This window comes from Triticum aestivum, chromosome 1B, assembly GCF_018294505.1.
Source record: "Triticum aestivum cultivar Chinese Spring chromosome 1B, IWGSC CS RefSeq v2.1, whole genome shotgun sequence".
NCBI lineage: Eukaryota > Viridiplantae > Streptophyta > Magnoliopsida > Poales > Poaceae > Triticum > Triticum aestivum.
The window spans coordinates 3343275-3362023 of NC_057795.1; the positions used below are offsets into that span (position 1 = coordinate 3343275).

At 41.9% G+C, this 18749-nt stretch overlaps 1 protein-coding gene and 1 pseudogene across 1 annotated transcript; both read left to right on the forward strand.

The window, feature by feature from the left end:
- Positions 1-414: 414 nt before the first annotated feature.
- LOC123083276 (receptor-like protein EIX2) lies at positions 415-3757 on the forward strand. Its single transcript, XM_044505358.1, has one exon. It carries the CDS (start codon positions 428-430, stop codon positions 3359-3361), a length of 2934 nt encoding a protein of 977 aa, XP_044361293.1. The 5' UTR covers positions 415-427; the 3' UTR covers positions 3362-3757.
- A 3392-nt stretch (positions 3758-7149) lies between these two features.
- LOC123102194 (probable leucine-rich repeat receptor-like protein kinase At1g35710) lies at positions 7150-13342 on the forward strand (annotated as a pseudogene).
- Positions 13343-18749: the final 5407 nt, after the last annotated feature.

Sequence of the window (18749 nt, forward strand, 5' to 3'; positions counted from 1 at the left end):
TTGTACATGTCCCAGTAAAGATCAAACAACAGAAGCAAAAATTTCCTTGATCAAAGCCTGAACGCCAGAGTTCATCAAAAGAAAAACACACAGATCAAACAGCAACTAAAATAGTATAACCAGAAAAAACGCCAAGAACAGACAACAGAGGCTCTCCTTTTGCCGTCCATATCCATACTCTATTCCTAAGGACTACTAGGGACGACCCACAAGTCGTGGTCTCGTTGATTAAATTTAGTCTCCTTGACTGTGATGAACACGGCAGATGCTGAGCATGCGACGACCGACCGAGGGGTTGACGCTGACGTGCAACGAAAATCGCGATCCCCAGCTACTCTCCAATGGAAACATCCATTTAATTTTTTGTCCGACCTGGCGACAACGCCTTCTTAAAATCATGCGTGCTGAAGGCGAAACATACATCGCAATGGCCACAACTCCACCATCTTCCACGAGCTACCTGCTCATCATCCTAGCCCTAGCCCTAGCACTAGCAGCCTCTGCCGTCGCTGCTGGAAGTGGAAACGGGAGCTGCATCCCGGCAGAGAGGGCGGCGCTGCTCGCCTTCAAGGCCGCCATCACAAGTGACCCGGCGAACCTCCTCGGCTCATGGCATGGCCACGACTGCTGCCAATGGGGCGGCGTGAGGTGCCACAGCCGGACAGGCCACGTCGTCAAGCTCGACCTCCACAACGAATTCGTCCAACAAGATTACGCTTCTTTTTGGTTCCCTGGTAACCATTCGCTGCATGGCCAGATAAGTTCTTCGCTGCTCGCTCTGCCCCATCTCAAGCATCTGAACCTTAGCGGGAACATGGTTCTCGGAGATGGAAGGCCTATACCAGAGTTCATGGGTTCCCTCCGGAGATTGACACACCTTGACCTATCTTCCTTGAATTTTAGTGGTAGACTGCCTCCTCAGCTAGGCAACCTATCCAAACTCGTATATCTTGACATAAACTGTGGTAGGACCTCTGATATGATGACATACTCAATGGATATTTCTTGGTTAGCCCGTCTCCCCTCACTCAAGCATCTCGACATGGGCGGTGTGAACCTTAGCGCAGCGGTACACTGGGTTCACACACTAAACAAGCTTCCCAACCTGCTTGTGTTGGAACTCAATTATTGTGGCCTTAATGATTATAGTGGGAGTACGTCTCTCCTACCCCATAACCTCACGCTTCTTGAGGAACTTGATCTCTCAAACAACCATTTAAACAGTCCAGCTGTAAAGAATTGGCTTTGGGGTTTAACAAGCCTCAAAAGCCTAATCATATACGGTGCTGAATTAGGGGGAGCTTTTCCTCCCGAGTTGGGAAACTTGACCTTATTAGAGACCCTTGACCTGTCATACAACCACATCAAAGGGATGATACCGGCGACTCTGAAAAAAGTGTGTAATTTGAGATATCTAGACCTCAAAGTGAACAACATCGATGGGGACATATCAGAACTAATTCAAAGGCTACCAAATTGTTCTTCTAAGAATCTGCAAGTCCAGACTTTGGGAGAGACCAACATCACAGGGACAACTTTACAATCACTTGTAAACCTATCCAGCTTAAACACGCTTGAACTTGGTTTCAACCACTTGAGAGGTTCTGTGCCCGTGGAGATTGGGACACTTACAAATTTGACCAACTTGTCCCTTAAGTTTAACAACCTTACTGGTGTGATGTCCGAGGATCATTTTGCTGGTCTGACGAATTTACAAGAAATTGACTTGTCTTATAATAATGGTTTGGCAGTCACCGTGGATTCGGATTGGGAACCTCCCTTCAACTTGCAATTGACAAGGCTTGCATCTTGTCATTTGGGCCCCCAGTTCCCTAAATGGCTGCGATCGCAAAAAGGCATTGTACTTCTTGATATTTCAAACGCAGGTATCACAGATAGGATCCCATATTGGTTTTGGACTACCTTTTCGGATGCCCAGTTTTTAAATGTCTCATTTAACCAAATTAGTGGTGAGCTGCCACCTAATTTGGACTTCATGTCAATGGAAGTACTTTTTCTCCAGTCAAATCATCTAACTGGCTTGGTACCACAATTACCAAGAACAATTGTATTCTTGGACATCTCCAGAAATTGTTTAAGTGGGTTTGTGCCATCAAATTCACAAGCTCCGTCTTTAGAGGCTGTCGTTCTCTTTTCCAACTGTATAATTGGGGCTATTCCAAGGTCATTTTGCCAGTGGTCAAATCTGCGGCTCTTAGATCTTTCAAACAACCATCTTGTAGGGCAACTTCCCGACTGCGGCAGAAAAGAACCGAGACGATGGCATAACACAAGCAACAACACTTCAAGGGTCAGAATCACAAGCCATTTCGGTTTGGAAGTCCGTACTCTCCTTGTAAGCAACAATAGTCTTTCAGGTGGATTCCCTTCACTCCTACGACGGTGCCGAAATCTTCTTTTCCTCGACCTAGCTCAAAATAAATTGAGTGGAGAGCTACCTGCATGGATTAGTGATAGAATGTCAGCTTTGATCATGCTACGCTTAAGATCGAACAACTTCTCAGGTCAAGTTCCAATTGAAATAACCGGACTTCTTGCTCTTCGCATCCTTGACCTAGCTAATAACACCTTTTATGGGGATATTCCACTAAGTTTAGTGAATTTCAAAGCTTTGACTGCCATTAATGAAGCTGTAGATCCAGAAAACAATCCTTTCATAGAAGAATATATTGGGGCGACGTCGTACGACAATATGGGGCTGACTGGGGATAGTTTATCAGTTGTCATAAAAGGCCAAGTGCTTGCCTACAGGGAGAATAGTGTATATTTGATGAGTATTGATTTATCCTGCAACAGTTTTACTGGACAAATCCCAGAAGATATTAGCTCTCTTGTTGGACTCATAAACCTGAATTTGTCATCAAACTTCTTGAGCGGAAATATCCCATACAAGATTGGAAATCTGCAAGCACTCGAGTCTCTTGATCTCTCAAAGAACCAGCTTTCTGGTGAAATTCCGCTGGGCTTATCAAATTTGACATCATTGAGCTATATGAACTTGTCATATAATGGTCTATCAGGTAGAATACCATTGGGGCGTCAACTAGATACCCTTAAAACAGATGATCCAGCTTCTATGTACATTGGCAACCCTGGTCTTTGTGGACGTCCCCTTCCAAAGCAATGTCTTGGAGATGAACCAACTCAAGGAGATTCAGTAAGATGGGATAAAGATGGTCAATCTCAAATGGATATTTTGTTTAGCCTGATTGTGGGGTTTGTGGTAGGCCTCTGGATGGTAATTTGTGGCCTTGTGTTCATGAAGAAATGGAGGTACACTTATTTCAGGTTACTTGATAAGTTATCTGACAAGGTCTATGTCATCTCTGTTGTTACTTAGCTACACGAATAACGAGGATGCAGAACTTAATATTATATTAATTTTCTGTGTCATGCTTTCTCATTGAGAATATCATCACTGTAAGGTGAAGTCAATGTATCTCGTTGTTAAACATACACGTTCTGCACTCGGAGGAGATTATAGGTTGTACTCGTGAGACGATATACATTGGTTGTTTAACTTAGACTTATCTCATGTAACCGATTGTATCTCTTCTCTATCCATTGTCTCCCAAGTATGTAATCTGAACAACCTGTACGCATATACCAGAGTTAAGCGCCTGGCTATATAAACACGCACCCGTCGCCCTCGGTATGGTACAACGTTTCCCTAAACTTTCCACACTCGTTACTGGTTGAATGTTAAAGTTTGCTTGTTGTGCTTGTTACAGTAGGTGTTATGGTGCCAACCAGAGTCATGTAACTTGTGTACGGTGTCTTATAAACCTACACGTATCTAGATTAGGTGTTTATTAAGTTTAACCAACTTAATCTAGAGATATGAGTCGGTTGTAACAATGTAAATCTCTTGACCAGAGTTATCGGTCCCCTTGAATAAATTCCACGCGGCCTCTCTTGAGAGGTTACAACGCTTTACCAAAACTATCAGGAGTTGAATGCACCAATGGTTTTGGTCACAAAACTATTGATTTGGGCTCACTTTGGTCGCAGTCATGTCACGCTAGCTAGCGCCACGGCAGCATAATTAGGGGCGTGGCATACAGGTGGCCGTCCTCCTATTCCTTAACAAGTTAGGGGTGTGGCACACAATACTTCAGAATACGATAGTACAAGCAGAACTTGACTCAAACAGCCAACATGCTAGCTATGAATTGTCTCGACACATCTTGCAAAAGCACCAAACTATGACCATGGAATTTGAGACAAAGCGATGCATCAGTCAAGCCTCACTCCGATCATCCGCCGCCTCGTTCTCACCGCCGCTACTCATCGGTGGGTGATGCGCTCGGTTCAGCGATCATGTGGCATAGCTCAGATGGGAGGCGTTTCCAGAAGCCCAAGCATTTATAAACGATGTCCTTAAAAGTTAGTCAGACACTAAGGTTGCCAGAGCCACCGATAACTTCCGTACCCAACATAGGTTGCCGCTGCAACTGCAGATACATTACTTTAGAGGAATATGATCACTTTTTCCTAAAAGTAAAGAGGCAGCAAAATGCATGTTCTAGAAGACGGTACCTCATTGCTATGTCGAATTCCTCTATTTCCAATCACTCCAAAAGGGGACACTGAATAATTTCCACTATAGTGGGCTTCTTATTTCCAATCCCTCCAAAAACCTGATACTTCAAAACATGACGAAAATCGTTCTTGTTAAAAAAATGCCCGAAACATCGAATTCCTTCTACTATACCATTTGAAAACGGCCAAAAAATTGAAACTTGAAAACGGGATGAAAATTTTCATTGGCCTAAAAAATACCCGAAACACTGAAATCCCTGGGCTATGCCCTTTGAAAATATAGCCCAAAAACACGAAACTTTGAAATTGGAAAAAACTCCTCGCCGGTCCAAAAAATGCTCCAAATCACTGAAATCCGTGGTGTATACCTTTTGAAAACAGTCCAAAAAATGCTTCAAAATACGTGGGCTATACCCTTTGGAAACGACCCAAAGATCCTCATGGGTCCAAAAAATGCCCTAAAACACCAAAATCTGAAGGCTAGAGCCTTTGGAAATGACCCAAAAGTGTGTCTATTCGAATGTGAATGAAAATTCGCACGGGTTCAAAAACGATTTTTTTTAAATGGGACAAAAATCTTTGCCAGTCCAAAAAATGCTTCGGAGCACTGAAATATGTGGTCTATACCCTTTAGAAATCGGGCACAAAGGTGAAACTTTGAAACATGGCGAAAAACCTCGTCAGTCCAAAACATGCTCGAGAGCACCTAAATTCATGGGCTACCCTTTGGAAATGGCCCCATAATGTAAAACTTTGACACGGTATGAAATCCTCACCGGTCCAAAAAAAAGCTCTCGAACACCAAAATCCATGGGCTATACCTTTCAGAAACGGCCCAAAAACTTGAAATACCATTTGGAAATGGCTCAAAAACTTGAAACCTTGAAATGGGACGAAATAGCTCACCGGTCAACAAATGCCCCGAAACACCAAAATCTTTGGGCTACATATCCTTTGAAATGTGGCTAAAAAACGTAAAACTTTGAAATGAGATAAAAATCCCCAGAGGTCTAGTAAATGCCCCGAAACACCGAAATCCGTGGGCAATACCCTTTCGAAATGGCGCAAAAATGTGAAACTTCAAAACGGGACGAAAATTTTCACGGGTCCAAAAAAATGCCCCAAAAAAGTGCCGAGGCGCTGGCCGGCGCGTGCGTGTGAGGGCAGGTTGGGGGTCTGATTGCTTTTGTTTTTTAGATCTAGGGTGTATGTGTTTTTTTTTGCTAAGTCAATTCCTTACAATCTGGCCCCACTTGAAACGGGCCAAACCATCTGATCAGTGCTTTTTTGCAACGACCTAACAGATTTTTCGGTGTTTTCTGCACGGATTAACGAGTTGGTGGTTTCCTGCAAACTAAGCCGCAAATGTGGTGGTTTCTTGCAATTGACTCAATCGTCAGACTCCACAAGAAATTTATTTGTAATGAAACAGTAGCGTTAGTTCACAGTTTCAGAGCACGAACATATAGTCCCTGTTACTAATGTAGTTAATGAACGGAATCTACCCATTTATACCTATAGACATATTGTAAACTCATACTAGTCCCTTCGTTCCTAAATATAAGTCTTTCTAGACATTTCAATATGAACTACATACGGAGCAAAATGAGTGAATCTACACATTAAACTATGTCTATATACATTTGTATGTAGTTCATAGTGAACTCTTTATAAAGACTTATATTTAGGAATGGCGGGAGTAGAATTTAAATTGCAGTAATGCAGGAGAGGAGAAAGGGTTGCAGTGGTAGTCTGCTATGAGGTTTCGTCTTTATACTCCCTATATATGGACTGCGCGTCAGTCAATAATAGGAGGCCAAATGCTCGATCCGTAGTAGAATGGACCGGAAGAGAAAATATATCAAAGTTGGAGACTTGTCATACAGTGGTAGAGTACAACAGCTACTCCATGCATGTTAATTATGTCAATCTTCCATTGACAGTGAACGCACGCATGTACTACATTCATGTGCGCTGCCTGCTTGCAGCTCAAGTCCTTCATGGACTGACACCGGACGGACCAAACTCCCTGTATTACACGTATGTATGCATCTCAGGTACATTAATACTACCTCCGTCCGGACAAGCTTGTCCCAAGCTTGTCTCTCAAATGGATGAATCTAGCACTAATTTGGTGATAGGTACATCCATTTGAGGGACAAGCTTTTTCGGACGGAGGGAGTATGATTTTAATCTGAACCTTTAAAATCTATAAGCAACAAATCAGATGGTTTTGCCTAGGTTAGAAATGTTATTGCTCATTTGCCTCTTAGTTTAATATAAGAGATAGATTTTAATTTGCGGGCACATAAAACTATCACAATAAATCTGATGATCGAGATTGTATCAACCATCTTTCTAAAAAAAGTTGAAGTGAAGTGAGACGAAACTTGGTGTGGTCTTGCAACACGACTTGTGGTCTTGTAGTCTTGTGTGTGGAAACAACGAAGACTTATGGGAGGTTTATGGTCTGGTCTTCGCATTCATGCAGGCTGCCAGATCACCACTATTTGATAGAGGGCTGACCTAGCTAGCTATATTGGCAATTGTCATGCGGCACACTTGTGCTGGATAGCTCACACGCACATGAATGATAGCACCAGCAGATTCGACTTAATTGATGTGTGTCGACTGACTTAGAGGACCTCAATATAAATACAAGTTCCGTGTGCACCCCAATATAAACGCATGCATGTACTACATTCATATGCCTTGCCTGATTGCAGGTCAAAGTCCTTCATGGACTGCCACCGGGCGGACCAGACTCCCTGTGTTACAATCTCAGGTACATTAATTTAATTTCTAAACCTCTGCCTTTTAAAATCTATAAGCGACCTATCATATGGTTCCTTTGCCTCTTAGTTTAAGAATGTGATTGCTCCTTTCCCTCTTAGTTTAATAATAGTTTGATAGATAGATTTTAATTTGCGGGCACATAAATCTATCGCAATAAACATGATGATCGAGATTGTATCAATCATCTTTCTGAAAAAAAATTGAAGTGCAGTGAGACGAAACTTGGTGTGGTACCATTTGGTGCTCGTGTGAAAACACAGGACTTTAGTCATGCAGCACGACTTGTGGTCTTGTAGTCTTCTGTGTGTGGAAAGGTCCAAGACTTACACAAGGTTTATGGTCTGGTCTTGGCATTCATGCAGGCTGGCATATCACCATTATTTGATGGGCCTGGATAGAGGGCTCACCTAGCTAGCTATATTGGCAATTGCCATGCGGCACACTTGTGCTGCACAGCTCAGGCGCACATGAATGATAGCACCAGCAGATTCGACTCAATTGATGTGTGTCGACTGACTTAGAGGACTTCAATATCAATACAAGTTCCGTGTGTACCCCAATATAAACGCATGTATGTACAACATTCATATGCCTTGCCTGATTGCAGGTCAAAGTCGTGCATGGACTTCCACCGGACGGACCAGACTCCCAGACTCCCTGTGTTACAATCTCAGGTACATTAATTTAATTTTTAAACCTCAACCTTTAATTTTAAAATCTATAAGCGACATATCATATAGTTTTGCCTATGTGAAGAATGTGATTGCTCGTTTGCCTCTTAGTTTAATAATAATATGATAGATAGATTTTCATTTGCGGGCACATAAAACAATCAATAAACCTAATGATCGAGATTGTATCAATCATCTTTCCGGAAAAAAATTGAAGTGCAGTGAGATGAAACTTGGTGTGGTACCATTTGGTGCTCGTGTGAAAAGACAGGACTTTAGTCATGTAGCACGACTTGTGGTCTTGTAGTCTTGTGTGTGTGGAAAGGACCAAGACTTATGCAAGGTTTATGGTCTGGTCTTGGCATTCATGCAGGCTGGCAGATCACCATTATTTGATGGGCCTGGAATAGAGCGCTCACCTAGCTAGCTATATTGGCAATTGCCATGCGGCACACTTTTGCTGCACAGCTCACGCGCACATGAATGATAGCACCAGCAGATTCGACTCAATTGATGTGTGTCGACTGACTTAGAGGACCTCAATATAAATACAAGTACCGTGTGTACCCCAATATAAACGCATGCATGCACAACATTCATATGCCTTGCCTGATTGTAGGTCAATGTCCTTCATGGACTGCCACCAGACCGATCAGACTCCCTGTGTTACAATCTCAGGTACATTAATTTAATTTCTAAACCTCAGTCTTTAATCTAAAAATCGATAACCAACATATCATATGGTTTTGCCTATGTGAAGAATGCGATTGCTCGTTTGCCTCTTAGTTTAATAATAATATGATAGATAGATTTTAATTTGTGGGCACATAAAACTATCGCAATAAACATGATGATCGAGATTGTATCAATCACCTTTCCGGAAAAAAAATTGAAGTGCAGTGAGACGAAACTTGGTGTGGTGCCATTTGGTGCTCGTGTGAAAAGACAGGACTTTAGTCATGCAGCACGACTTGTGGTCTTGCAGTCTTGTGTGTGTGGAAAGGACCAAGACTTACGCAAGGTTTATGGTCTGGTCTTGGCATTCATGCAGGCTGGCAGATCACCATTATTTGATGTGCCAGGATAGAGGGCTCACCAAGCTAGCTATATTGGCAATTGCCATGCGGCACACTTTGTGCTGCATAGCTCACGCGCACATGAATGATAGCACCAGCAGATTCGACTCAATTGATGTGTGTCGACTGACGTAGAGGACCTCAATATAAATACAAGTTCCGTGTGTACCCCAGTATAAACGCATGCATGTACTACATTCATGTGCCTTGCCTGATTGCAGGTCAAAGTCCTTCATGGACTGCCACCGGACGGACCAGACTCCCTATGTTACAATCTCAGGTACATTAATTTAATATCTAAACCTCAGACTTTTAAAATCTATAAGCGAGATATCATATGGTTTTGCCTATGCGAAGAATGTGATTGCTCGTTTGCCTCTTAGTTTAATAATAATATGACAGATAGATTTTAACTTGCCGGCACATAAATCTATCGCAATAAACCTGATGATCGAGATTGTATCAATCATCTTTCCGAAAAAAATTGAAGTGCAGTGAGACGAAACTTGGTGTGGTACCATTTGGTGCTCGTGTCAAAAGACAAGACTTTAGTCATGTAGCACGACTTCTGGTCTTGTAGTCTTGTGTGTGTGGAAAGGACCAAGACTTACGCAAGTTTTATGGTCTGGTCCTGGCATTCGTGCAGGCTTGCAGATCATCATTATTTGATGGGCCTGGATAGAGGGCTCAGCTAGCTAGCTATATTGGCAATTGCCATGCGGCACACTTGTGCTGCACAGCTCACGCTCATATGAATGAAGGAACCAGCAGTTTCGACTCAATTGATGTGTGTTGACTGACTTAGATGACCTCGTAACAATGGTTGGTGCACTGGTCTCTGTTCCATATTTGCCTGCTGCTCCTGCCGTGCCTTCTTCTCCAAGAAGAAGCACAAGCGGCGCTGCATGGAGGGATCTCACTAAGGTCCCAACAAATGGCCCTCCTCGACTAGAAAGCTAATTTTGAGAGCCCACCGCCGCAGATGAGCTCTTGGCAGGAGAACACCAGCCCCTGCAACTGGACGGGCTTAATGTGCACGGCTGTTCGCCATGGCCGCCGCATCCCCTGGGTGGTGACCAACATCTCTCTGCCGGATGCTGGCATCCATGGAAAGCTTGGTGAGCTCAACTTTTCGGCTCTTCCATTCCTCCCATATATCGACCTTCATAACAATAGTCTCCATGGTGCACTGCCCACTAGTATCAGCTCGCTGTCAGCACTTTTAGAACTCATCCTTGAGCAGAACCAGCTCGTAGGGAAAATTCCTTGTGAGATTGGTGACCTGCAAAGTCTCATGTTGTTTGATCTCTCATTTAACAAACTCACAGGACATATCCCTGCATCTCTTGGTAACATAACAATGTTAAGTCAACTTGGCATTCACCAAAACATGGTATCAGGTCTCATTCCTGAAGAGATTGGAAGGCTTGTCAACCTCCAAGTTTTGCAACTAAGCAACAACAACTTAAGCGGTTTGATACCGAAAACCATTGGTAATCTGACCAAGCTAAATATTTTGTACCTATTTGGTAATCATCTTTCAGGACCTATACGAAAAGAACTAGGCATGCTAGTCCATATGCAATATCTTGAGCTTAATTCAAATGATTTATCGGGGCCAATTCCAGTCTCCATAACCAATCTCACTAAGATGAACACACTTTTTCTCTATGATAATCAAATCACAGGTTCCATCCCCCCAACAATAGGAAATCTTAATATGCTGAATATACTTTGTCTCTATCGAAATCAAATAACTGGTTCAATACCCCCAGGACTAGGAAACCTCACTTTGCTAAATAAGCTTTTTCTCTATACAAATAAAATCACAGGGTCGATGCCTTCAAAAGTGGGCGGCTTGCTGAATCTCCAAGGATTATACTTGTTCGAGAATCAAATATTTGGCTCTCTTCCTGACAGATTAGGAAATATTACCAAGTTACTTTGCATTATCCCTCTCTGATAATCAGATAACCGGTCTCATTCCCCAAGATATTGGCAATCTAATGAACCTCAAGTATTTAAGCTTGTATCTTAACCAAATTTTGGGATCAATCCCAAAAACTTTTGGCAAGTTGCAAAATGTCCAAGATTTGCAACTCTTTGATAACAATCTGCCAGGTTCTCTTCCTCAAGAAGTAGGACATCTCACAAGCCTTATTAAACTTGGGTTGTCTAACAACTCACTTTCAGGAACTTTACCCGCAAATATATATTCAGGTGGTAGACTTCAATCCATCGGCATATCTTTTAATATGTTCAGTGACCTAATTCCACGGAGTTTAAAGACATGTGCGAGTTTGGTTGAAATTGATCTTCAGTGGAACCAACTAACAGGAGATTTATCTCTACATCTTGGTGTGTACCCACAACTAAAAGACATGCGCTTGACATCAAATAGATTCTCTGGGAAAATCACATGAAATCTAGGTGCATGTACCCAATTAACGGTATTACATCTAGCACAAAACAAAATCACTGGTTCCATACCTCCAATCCTTTCTAAATTGTCCAACCTAGAAGAACTAACACTTGATTCTAATCATCTTAACGGTGAGATTCCACCAGAAATCTGTACTTTAGCAAATCTATATATGTTGAACCTATCACCAAACCAACTATCTGGACCCATACCAATACAAATACAAAAGCTATGCAACTCAGGATACCTTGATATATCTGGGAATAGACTGGGTGGATTAATACCGGAGGAACTAGGGGGTTGCACGAAATTGCAATCCTTGAAGATTAACAACAACAACTTTAGTGGGAGTTTGCCTGGTGCGATTGGAAATTTAGAAGGCCTGCAAATCATGCTAGATGCGAGCAACAATAACCTCACCGGTGTGTTACCACGGCAACTCGGGAAGTTGGAGATGCTAGAATTTCTGAATTTATCACATAATCATTTCAGTGGGAGCATCCCATCATCCTTTGCAAGCATGGTGAGCCTTTAAACAGGCGATGTACTTGGAAGGACCAATCCCAATAACAAGGCTACTAAAAATGCTTCAACAAGTTGGTTTCTTCCCAATAAAGGTCTATGGGGTAACCTCTCTAGCATGCCACCTTGTTATTCAACCCCAGTAGATGCTCACAAAAAGGGGAAGATACTTGGTTTGATTTTGCCAATTGTTCTTGTGATGGCTGTCAGCATTGTTGCGACAACTATTGTCATAATAATACTTACTCGTATGAAGAGAAAACCACAAGAAAGTGTTACCACTAAAGCAAGGGGTGTATTCTCTGTTTGGAATTTTGATGGAAGATTAGCATTTGATGATATTGTTAGGGCAACAGAAGACTTTGATGATAAGTACATCATTGGAATAGGAGGATACGACAAAGTCTACAAGGCACAACTCCAAGACGGGCAGCTAGTTGCTGTCGATAGGCTTCATCAGGTCGAAGAAGAGTTGGAAGATGAAAGAAGATTCCCTAGTGAAATGGAAATCTTAACACAAATCCGACAACGAAGCATTGTCAAAAGGTATGGATTCTGCTCCCATCCAGCGTATAAATTTCTAGTCTATGACTACATTCAACAGGGAAGCCTCCACAAGACATTGGAAAATGAGGAGCTAGCAAAGGAATTGAATTGGCACAAGAGAATTGTTGTTGCACCATGAATGCATTCCACCTATAATACATCGAGATATCGCAAGCAATAACATCTTACTTGACACATACTTGAAGGCTTTTGTCTCAGATTTTGGCAAAACAAAGATTCTTAAGCCCGATTCATCAAACTGGAGCACACTAGCAGGAACATATGGCTACATAGCTCCTGGTATGTTGTAGTATATCTTTCTTCTCACGTCAGAAGCATTCATCTCTGTCCACTTTGTTTGTAATTCTAATGTTTAATTTGATATTGTGGAGAAATGGCATACACATCTGTTGTGACTAAGAAATGTGACGTCTATAGCTTTGGCGTGGTTGTGCTAGAGTTAGTGATGGGAAAGCATCCAAGGGATCTATTAGATGGTATCTCAAGAGGGGAACAAGATGTGCTGGTGAAAGATATTCTAGACCAACGGCCGACAACACCAACAACAACAGAAGAGGATAGCTTTGCTCTGCTCGTCAACCTGGCCTTTTCTTGCTTGGAAACTTCTCCGCAAGCAAGGCCAACCATGCGGGAGGCATACCAAGCACTCATCCAGTGATCCTCCTCTAGTCATTGTCCAGTGTGTTGAATGAATCTAGCACGTTGTCTTGTTAATTGTAGATTTCATTTTCTTCTTTTTACACATGAAAGAATGGTCGATGTGGTAGACAATGGTGTGTAATCGCCATGTCGTAGTGTGGACCACTCCACGAGTTTGTTCGTACAATGTCCGAGTCTTGTGCTGTCGTAAGTTGTGCGCCCACGTGATCCCAGACTTGTGCAATGACACAACTCGCACGAGGGCACGTTTACAGTTCTCTTGTTCAAGTTTGTTATCTTCAAATAAGAGAAGAGAAAACACGAGAAAAGCTGCAGAAGTTTGAGCAGTGCAAAGCACTTGTGCCCCTCTCTCAAATTTCCTTACCACGGGAGTTTGTGTCTCTGTCTATTCGGTGCTGAAATTTGAAGTTTCAGGAAGCAATGAAGCATGTCTGATGGTCTGGCGTCAATGACGATAGTCGACACGGCAAGACTCTGAGCGAGGTGGCAGCCTTTTGGTTCAAAAGCGTACGTTTTATTTCTGGTACGTTTCAGCTCTTCTATAATAGATACGTAATCGCGACATGACATGCGTGTTATTAGAGTGCTAACTGTCGAAGGATCCAAGTAAAAGGTGGAGTATGTTCTATAAAAAGGTCATTTTTGTGCATCGATCGACACTGTATGTGGTAAGAAGAACCGATGGAAGATTTCATTTGCCACATGTGTCTTTTTTGTTGTTCTAGCGTCTATACCTGGCCGGATTTTCGGTATTACATTAAATGAAAAGGATGCTACACTTCACTTCATATGGTATCCTTTTTTTTTTTGAAAAAGAGGCAAAATTTTTGCCCCATTTATTTGTTAAGAAGGGAACAGTTTGACCCTTCCTTTCTATGTACATTTCTTAGCGAGAGTGGCGTTTTTGGGCTTTTGGCACATGGGAGCGCGCACTCCTGGTTTTTAGAATGTGTTTTAAACATATTTTGAAATATTAAAAATTCCAAACAAAAAATTGGCGTGTATATATCGATATTGTACTTACTCAGAAAGTCGTTTCGCGAAAAATCGACAAGTTATGTGTCGCGTATAAAAAAGACAATATCCGGTGTTAAAAAGTGCTTTTCACAAGACATATTTTCTTCTACAAAAGCCACAAAACAATGTCGGTTTTGTTCGAAACTTGACGCGCACACATATAATGTCGAGTAGTCTGCGCCAAATCTTTGTTTCTAATTTTTTTCACACTTTGAAATATTTTTTCCGGTGACAGGTGCGCGCGCTCGTAGGAGCACCAACGGATTTCCGTTTCTTAGCCATCCTTCTGATGTACAAATGCTATACCAAGAAGCCATTTCGGTAATCTAATCCTACTGAGTGGGTGCATACTAACACACACGTAATCAAATCCTAAGAACAGACACCGCAATAACCAGTTAACCATCACACTGTCAGACACTAGCACTGGCAGCACAATAATCTCATATAAAGGTTCAAAGTTTGGAGGCAACCACAGTCTTAAATTGCTCAAGAGCTGTCCTAACAGCCCCAGAAGGTCACTGCTCCTTTGAACGGGGAGTGCCGGCAAGCCTGAGAAGCAGGTGGACACTTACTCCATAGTGGTCATCATGGCGGCACCGTCGTCGAAGGCGATGTAGGCTTCAATATGAGGGGCGGCGCTGATGGACGGTGCAGCTCACTGTCGATGTGCAGGCTTCTTCATATGGTGGCCTTGCGGTGTATGGATTTCAGCAAGTTGGTTGAGCAGTTCATTCGCCTACCAACATGATTTTGTTTACAGAAACCATAAATATATACATGCCATAAATTTGTTACGAAATGCTGAGATGGTGTAAAAGAAAATGAGACTACTTGCTTATTGATGACACGAATCGGCAGTGCTTACATGGTGTGTAATTTTCAAATGTTAATTAAGCACTTTGGAACGCCTTTGTCACTGAAGTCAGCTCTCTAGTATTTTACATGAGACTCTTATTTAGTTCTTCTTACATCATGCTCATATCGATGCTTCCCCAAATGGGCGGACGCAAGTGTCACATGGGCCACCCAGCCTCCTCAGGGAAGCTACGGAGTCTTTGTTCTTACCTGGGCGGAGTCTTTCCTGCATTGGTTGTTGGTGAAGGTGACGTGTTCCATGCTTGATGATTAGGATTCTACGGTATAACTCGTAGCTAACATACCCGTCTTTTGCTGCGTACTCAAGGTGTAGCGGGGATAGCGGCATCCACTCCCAAAACTGATGCTTCTCCTTTGGGAATGATTTCTTCATGTTCTTGTAGGAGGGGTCGATCGGCCGCTGCAAGGTCAGTCATGGAGTCCCTTTCTCCACCGCCCTTGATACAGAATTGCCTCTAGATGTCTACGTGGTACTCGTCTGGAATTTTAATCCATGCACGGGCCAACATGGTCTTGTCGCTCCTGGTGTCGACGCTAGCGAAAGTTACCGCTTTGCGTTGCAGGAAGTCAAGTAACGCCTGGGAGCGCTCGTACCTGCAGTAGTGGTATACGAGGACATGCTCGCGCTTTGCGAGTTGGACGAAGGCGATTCCTTGTCGTATGTAAGTGCTCTTACGTGTCCACTCGAGGTCGAGGCCGACGAACTTGTTCTCCTCCTCCTTCAGCCATTCCTCGTACTTTTTGATGATTCGCTCCACGGTCTTTGGGTCGTTGGTGTACACCACTTCCAGCATGGTTGTACCATGGGTAGTGATGTGTGCGGTGGTGAAATTGTTGCGGCCGGCGAGAAACGTCTGAGGAAGACGATGGAAATGGACTCGGTGTAATGAAAGGAATCTTTAGTTTGTCGTGCAAAAAAGGTAACCGTCAAAAAGCAGTTGTTAGCCATCCGACGGTTCCAGGATAGATTTATGGAAATAGGCGTTTGTTGGATCATTTTTTAAAAAATATTTTCAGTTATCGTCGCGTGCTGCCTGCGTGATTGATGTGTGCGTATTCCATCCTTGTCTGTGAATGTAGTCGAGTAACAGTGGAACACTCAGCAGAGTCATGGTCGTGCCTTTGTTATCAAAACGTTTTTTTGGGTCATCAACATTGCTTAGTCAATGAGGCACTGTTGTTATGTTATTCGGTGCACATTTGTAGGTTAAAAAAAGTTGGTGAAGTAACATAGTGTGCATTTTAAAATGGAGTCATCTTTCGTGTTTAATTGAGAAATTTTTCACTAGATGGTTTGAATAACTTTGATAACATGGCACTGCTATAGATTTTGATTCAAAAAGTGATTCTTGATTTGTTTGATATTTGAAATAGAGTTTAACAGAAATTGATTTGTTTTTGTTTTTTGTTTTTTGGAATTGTGAATTTTTCAAAGGTTAACCAGCTACTTGAGTGTCGATAAGAAATACATTTGTTCCAAAGGATCATTCCGACAGTTTAAACAGCTAGTAGAGGCTCCATAAGAGGTACATAAGTTCCAAAAGATCATTCGGATAGTTCAAGCAACCACTTGGTCCATAAATAGTTGCGTTACTTCCATTCTAATAAGCAAACTTATAGTAACCAGTGTTTTGCTCCTGGGAGGCAACATCATGAAACAAAATGATGATGGTTTCAACGGGAATCTACGGAATGAGCTGAATGATGATGGACACAGAATGATCATGGCGTTCTTTGAAAGTGATCAGAACAATGTTCTTTTCAACAAAGGATGCAACTGATATGAAGTCTCTCAAGGAAGACTTTTCTATTACCATCATGCCGTCATTTTTGCAGATGTAGTACGACGAAGGAGTGATGACATGGGTAGGTTCTTGAGGAGCTTCAAGGGTCACCTTGCCATTGGTTGGCATGTCCACCCATCTTTTCAGTGTCGAGATGATGCTCCTTGGAATTTTCTTGAAGAAAGCAAAATTAAACAGAATTAAAACCGTTGATTTGCCACTTGGACATTAAATAAAAGATTGGCTTAATACAGTGAGTGCGCAATCATTAAAATATTCCATATTGAAAGTAATATATTCCATGACATGTTCAGGTTTGTGAGTAAACAGATAAAACAATATATTATTCAGTTATAACCAACCATGACACAGTCTTTGGTGTTAGTGTACTCAACACGTGGACAAATGGACGTCAACAGATGAAAGTATCTCCGAAAAGGCGTTGTAGAAAGAGTCGTGTATGGTCGTAGATAAGATTAATATCGTTTGAGTAGACACATCACTGAACGTGGTCGAAATCGTCTGAAGAAAGATCGTCGAGAGCTAGAAAAAGAACAAGTATTCAAAGTTAGATATAGTTATCCAACACGGGGTTAATATTATTCAGTTTGATGCAATGCATATAAAAATACAACGAAAGAAGATAACTTTGCAATATTAAATACTTACCAACATGAGGTAATGGAAGCAGCCTCTTGTCATCCCGATATGTTTGTATTTTGAGATTGAGACCCTCGTCTGGTAGTTTAAATTCTATGCGATCTCCAGCATGTAGTTCATAATCATCCGCAAAAATGTTCCACTCACCACCATAGAACTTTGTGTAGTTCGCCTTTTGCTTAAACAAAACATTGTAAGACATTCCTTCATGTGTAAGAAGGGCTGGCTGTACCTGCTCTGTACGGAATATTCTTGCTTCTTCTTTCCTCTCATCAATGTATTCAGAGAGAAAAGCTCTGACATTACAAGCTACATATTGGAAAAAATAGTAAAGATAACAACCTGTAAGTATAAATTTGAACTCATGGATTATTAATGTTAAAAGTTTTCTTAACTTGGATCTATATTTGTGGATGCATTAGAGTTTCTCTTTTGGCGTCAATTTTTATATTTTATTGGCGATAATTGAACTTAGTAGCCGGAATTTTAATATTTTATTTACTGGCTGTAATTGAACTTAGTAGCTGGAATTTTTGTATTTTATTTATTGACCGTAATTGAACTTAATGGACGGCGTGGATGAGAGAGAGAGAGAGAGAGAGAGAGAGAGAGAGAGAGAGAATTTGTCGCAGGTAGGTCTGGGGGCTTCAGATTTTCAATCTTTTATCTGTGGAACGAAGAGTCTAAGTTAAGTTATGTTTTCATATTCATTTTTCTCGTGACGAGTGCTTACAAATAAGATTCATTTTTAATTTATTTTTATGTTTTTTAAAATATGTTAAGTTTTAACTTTCAAAAGTTAGTACAAGCGACCGGTACAGTCATTACTTTTGTCCCTATGTCCGACAAAAAAAGACCGCTTAAAGTTTTATCTGTGAAACTTGGTAGAAGCAAGCAAAAAAAATCAGAACATTCACATGCAAAATCGTAAATTTCAAAACTTAAAACTTATTATGCCCTCGTGCGGGATCTAACTACTTTGCGGATCACGAGGCAATCAGGCGACCGAGCAAGGCTGTGCGGGTGCACCCGCACATGTGTGCCCCTGGGAATTTCGGGCAAGGATGAGGCATCTTGCCGCTATCCAAAGTTATAACCCATTGAGTCGGCACTCTGCAAACAGTGCAGCCAT